General features: G+C 32.8%; 1 protein-coding gene across 8 annotated transcripts in view; it reads left to right on the plus strand.

Annotated features, from left to right (window-relative positions):
* Positions 1 to 6,000, plus strand: part of LOC134844102 (orexin/Hypocretin receptor type 1-like) — a 74,962-nt gene that overhangs the window by 53,633 nt on the left and 15,329 nt on the right. For all 8 annotated transcript variants that reach the window (XM_063860644.1, XM_063860652.1, XM_063860597.1 and 5 more), the window contains exon 3: positions 5,890 to 5,987. In XM_063860644.1, the coding sequence (XP_063716714.1) occupies positions 5,890 to 5,987 (98 nt within the window). The remainder of the gene's footprint in view (positions 1 to 5,889; positions 5,988 to 6,000) is intronic.

A 6,000-nucleotide genomic window follows, 5' to 3' on the forward strand; every position in this document is an offset into this window, starting at 1 on the left:
AGGTTTTCACCACAAATAGATATCAATTTTAATCACAATTGGTACTGTTTTTTACAGAATAGGTTATATTTTTTGCGGGGTCAAATTTTTGTAGGGTTGAGAAGAGTAGAATAGCTACTGCTAGCAAAAAGATAGTTGCTGGATAGTTTTAGTTTAACTAAAATAAAAATGTTAATTTTAGCAACTGAAATGTCGAGTTGGTGACATTTTTCAAAAGTATGTCTGTGTAACAATGACCAACTTTTTGAGTTTTTTTGAAAACCAAAAAAAATGGTTTTTTGAGTTTTGTGGAAAATCAGCCCCCTCATACGCTATGCAAAGTGCGAAAAGTATATTTCGCCCACAGCCCAAATAAAGATGTCCAAATCTCAGTTCAATTTGGAACAATTAATAAGAGGGATTGAATATCTCGTTGAAAGCGCTAAGTACATCGCGCATTAATTGTCTCAAATTGGTCAAATTGGTCAAATTGGCAGTCCTCAAACCCCCGAAAACCTTAAGAACAAAGATCACAGTTAAAATATCTTTTTAAATTTGAGCTGAGAACAAAAATGTTTTAAAACAAAGCTCAGAGGATGTTTTAAAACAATTACGTCAAAAATGGCAAGTTAAAAAGTCAAAATTTGTCTGGAGAAAAAAAACAATTGAAACAATTTGTATGACTGAATAAATCTCCATTTACTCGTTATTAGCACGAAGTATACCGCGCGTTAATTGTCACAATTTGGCCAACTTGGCAGTCGTTAAAACCCCATAACTTTAACAACAAAGATCACAGTTAGGTTATATTTTTGAATTTGTGCTCAGGACAAAAACATTCTTCAGAGGATCTGTTAAACCATTTACGTGAAAAATGGCAAATTGAAAAGTCCAAACTTGTTTGGAGAAATGACTTGTATGACTGAATAAATCTCCATTTATGCGTTATTAGCAGGAAAAATATCGCTCATCAATTTTCCCAAATTGGCAAAACTGCCAATTTTTAAACTCCCATAACTTTACAAAAATAATCACAGGTTGAAAAAATGAATTTGAGCTCTGTACAACAAAAATCTTTAGAAGATTTTTATAAAGTTCCGTCAAAATTAGTTTGTTAAAAAGTCAAAGTTTTTTCTGGAGACAAAAATCATCCCGAGCACAAATATTCTACCCAGTTTTTAATTAGTGGTGCTACTCTTTTCGATGGAGGATGTTTGTTCGATTCCCCACTTTCTGTCGACAATATCAATTTTTTGAAGAAACTGAAGTGATCTTATTAAGGCAGAGGTTCCTATTCTCTAGACAAGTTTTTAGAAGATTTTGACGCGTGCTCCACCTCAAAGCTACTGTCAATTGGTTCAGAAGTGTTTTTATTATTTTTTAAGATTGGTTGGCCAGCATTAGATGTCGTAAAACAGCATCAAAGGGGGCTCTTTGGGTGAGTAGGAGTCAAATCCCTGATATGGGACGCCTACCGTCTCCCCCTTAATTCCACCCATGAAACAAATTTGACTCTCTTTTAAGGTTTTTGGCAATCGCAGCATCTTTCTTTCAGCAAAATTCTCTAATATGTGCTTAAACGACAAGTTTAAGATTTTTTGAATTCTTTTGAATTTATTTGAGTTGGAGATTTTTTGAACAAAAAAGCCGGTTACTGTGCAAACCATGGTCTTAGAAAATACCACAAAAGTTTCTTCACACCAGTGTCTCTTTATCTGCGTGCTGTGATGAAACATTGAGCTAAAAAAAAGCACTTAGTCATTTTTGACAACCATTGAGAAATTAGCCAATTGGAAAACAATTTTTGCAGAAAATGATTGGAAAAACAAAAAAAGTTAAAAGAAAACGTAAAATTTTTTTACTTTTGCAGAAATTTTTGATGTTTTCATAGCCCAAAAGGACATTAAAAAAGTAAAGAAAAAGCATTATTTGAGTAAAAGTTAGTTTTTAGAAATAAATTCATATTTAAATAAGCTATTGTAATCCTGCACGCTCGCAGTTTTTAGCTCGAAGTTAGACAAAAAATCAAAAATTTCAAGCCAATTTTTCTTGTTACTAAGAACAAATTTTTCAAGCATTTTAAGGTCATTTGAATCACGACTGAAAGTGCTCAATTATCATATATCACTCGTTCCATTCAAATAATTAGTTGCGGTACTTTATTTTGCATGAAAAACAAAAACAAAAAGAAAATACTAAAACAAACCCAAATACAGAGCTCCCCCCATTTTCAAGGGTCGGAAGGAAAAGTGGAGTGAAATAGGTTGTCGCATTGCACTTCGAAAATCATTTGAGACCATTTGATTTGTAACTTCAGCTGTAAGTCAAAATCTCAAACTGTTTCCCGTTGTGGAAAAATATCACCTCGAATTTTTCCATTTTGGAGGGTAGAAAAAAATAAATAGACTAAAAAAAATTTTGTGTTTCAAATCTTTGAGTGAATAATACTCTTTTCTGGAATATGAATTAACCTGGAAAATTTTTTTAAGTGAATTCAAAATCAAACAAATTTTTGTTCCGATTATTTTAAAAATGGGGACGAAATTTGTATTCGGGTGTGTTTTAAATTTTTTCTTTTTTTTTCACCCAAAATCAGGTGCCACAAACAATCATGGGCATGGATCGAGTGATATAACAAATTGAAAGTTTTTCAGTTTTAGTCAAAACAATTTTTTCAGCATCGAGAAAAGTTAATAAAAATCTTTCGATTTTTTTTTTTCAATTTTGAGCAAATAAAGAGAGCGAGCAGGCGTACAACATATTATTTATGCTTGATTTAAGCCCAGAAAACTCAATTTTAAGCAAGTAAAACTAGTTTTTGGTGTTTTTAGCGCCATTTTGAGAACCTTAAACTTCAAAATTATCACAGAGATTAGAAGAGTTTGAGATTTAATGTTTTCCTTCTGGCGTTTGTATTCTTTATTTGATTTTTTTTCAATCCGACCAATATATCATTTCATAAAAAATGCTCATAAAATTAGTATGATCAAGAAAGAGTACAGGTAGTTGCCAATATTAGAAATCATCATTATCAATTGCCTAATGACATAATTATCAAAACGACATCAGCTTTAAGCTTCTCAGATATTTTGACTTTATTGCCACTCAGGCTTTTTTATAATTAGGGGGAAAATTATATATTTCAAATCTACTGATAAACTCAAATTGTCTATATTTTTGCAAGTATCTTAAGAATCATATTGAGATAAAGTATAAATGGCCAATAAAAGGTTCACTAAATTGTTCTAGCTTTCGAAAAAAGAATGGAAAATTTGTGCTCGGTGTTTTTTCTTCAAATAATTTTTCATCTTTTCAACTAAGCTTTCTTGAACAAAATTTGTTATAGCAATTAAGAATTGTTAAAAAATGTTTTTCCAGCAATTTTTCATGAGCTCAAACATGAAAAGATTTTTTATGTGATCTTTTTTTTGAAAATTTATGGGGTTTGAAAATTGTCAGGTTGAGACAATTAACGCGTGAGATATTTCGTTCCATTAAATGTGAATGGCTATTTACTCCGCTGATAAGTAGCTTGAAATTGAATTAAGGCAAAGGTGTTACAACCATGCCACTAGTTTTTTTCATTCCCTCCACCAAAGAATTCTTCCTTCTAAATCATATGCTCACATTATCCGATTATTATTGAATTTGACTGGCGGGTTAATTAAGTCATGAAGATCAAATTTTGTATTTCTATTTCACCTTATAGAATCACTGGTTACACTATACATTAGATGTTCATGCGAGGTGGGGGAGAGAGTTCGTTACTAGACCCTAATTTTGTAGTTTACAAATCTAATGGAGGGAAAGCTTTCAGGAAAATCCAAAAAAAAATCAAATAGCGATCAACGCTGTTAATCAGACTTTCGAAGACAGCGACGGAGTATTAATGCTCGGTAAGGTTTTTATTTAGTCAAAATTCGAGTTTTTAACTGAACGCGATTTTGTCGGCTTCATGACGAAATTTTTTATATTATTCAAGTTTGAGGTCAGCAATATTATTGTTTTTTTTTCTAGGTCGGAAATTTGGTTTTACTTACACGATGCGAAACACTAAACACATTCATTTCATGTAGCGTGTGGGGCAGTCGTGGCTTTTTAGAGACAGGTGGGCGTACGCAAAACATTAGGCCAAATTAGGGTCTTTAACTGATTTGGAAGGGCTCACAAAATCAATTTGTTCCATCTAAAAAAAGTTTGACGGAGTTTTTGAAATTATTTTGAAAATTTCTTATATGAGAAAATTCTAGATCCGCCCCTGGCATGAATTTGAAATAAAATTATTCATTTTTTTAAATTTTTGTTTAAAACATCGATTTTTTGGAGCAAAACTTTTTCTCCAGCTTTAAGGGGCAGTCGGAACATTCAGGGCATATTACTGATATACGAGCAGTCTTGCTTGGTTCAAGATTGATTCATTTTGGCCTCAAAACGTAGCAACAGTTAATTTCAACTGATTCAAATTTCATTTATTTTGCGTACGCAACTTTTTGTGCCTGGGTTTTCAGCAGATTTTATTCACATTTAAGACAATTCAACCCTTCTTTATATCAAAGTTTTTATAACTACTTTAAGAAATGTAGCGTTGTTTATATTGATTTTTTCAAAAGAAGGGTGTTTCTCATGTAAAAATACGAAAACGAAGATAAACCTAACTCAGAGATTGTTCAAAATTGCGGAAAAAACAAGAACGCAATTTTTTCAGCGAGTCAATTAAAACGTACTAAAAATACTTAGAAACTCAAAGATATCAATGTATATATATATATATATGTACAATCTTCTCCTACGCAGTGGTTTAATTTTTGTAAGCTTGTTGGTCCATACATCGACAATTTAATTTGAATAATAGGAAATTGCCTCAGTTACCCTAGCTTTGAAAATTTTTATTACACAAACATAGCTCGTGTTATAGTATGAAATTTCTCTTTTTTCCAACCTAAGTGGCAAATATTGTTGCGATGCAATAGTTGCGACAGAATGTAATCATTTTGAAAGTGTTCATTTTGATCCAGCTATTAAGTACAGCCAATGCTAATGATATTAACACAGACAATTGTATTACAAATATCACTTTAGCTTCAAGGAATCTTGGATCTGTGGCGTAGAGGTAGGGAAGGAGACGAGCAGCAAAATAAGAAGGTTGGAACCTGGACAGGGTCGGATGTTTTTAATGAACTTTTTATTATACTAATTGAAATGCGTCAGCTCTATAAATTGAGGCATGTTAGTTGGTAAATTTCTTTTTTTTTTCAAATTGACTGGTACTGCTAATGCGTCATAATTGGCTTGCGTCACTTAGCAATTATGCAGACTCATAATTGGCGTGCGTCACTAATGAAATTTTGTAGACTCAAAGTTTTACTCATTCAGTTTTTCCCAGTAGCGTTAACGGTCATATTTTTGCTTGTGTATACGAAGTGCAACTTCGCCTCTGTGTGAAGCTTTTAGGACAAGCATTTTTCCATCAACGAGGTGCATAGAATTGCATAATTAGCAATTTCGGTCTATGGTGGTCGACCCGGGAGTGCAAAAAAATATTCTCATGGAGCATGGCATGATTTTTAGCATTAGAAGCCAGAAAAAAAATTAATATGAAAGGGCTTGAAATGTAAAAACAATTTTCTGGTTTTGCCGTCAAAAAAACTGCTGGTACCATTTGTACAAAAACTAACATTTAGATGTCAAAAATTAAGATTTATATGTAAGCTTTGGCGCTATAAGTTTTTTTGGGTCGCCAAGGTTGCGCAACTCTTATTGGCCGAGAACAAAAAACAAGCAGGACTTGCCCCATTTTCGTCGCAACGCGGAAAGTTTTAACAAGAAGCTTTGAAAGTTGAAATAATAGAGGTTTTTCTCTCGCTAGAAAATACCGAGAAACAGTTTTTGAAGTTAGCTTATTGTTACTAGTGTGGTGGACCTACTTTACAACGTGTTCAACAACATCAGCAACCTCCTGTTGGATAAGCTGACAGGACAGAGAGAACAGCTGTTCCTGATCGCATTCAGCTCCTGCACTTT

The sequence above is a fragment of the Symsagittifera roscoffensis genome, chromosome 1 (genome assembly GCF_963678635.1).
Source record: "Symsagittifera roscoffensis chromosome 1, txSymRosc1.1, whole genome shotgun sequence".
NCBI lineage: Eukaryota > Metazoa > Xenacoelomorpha > Acoela > Convolutidae > Symsagittifera > Symsagittifera roscoffensis.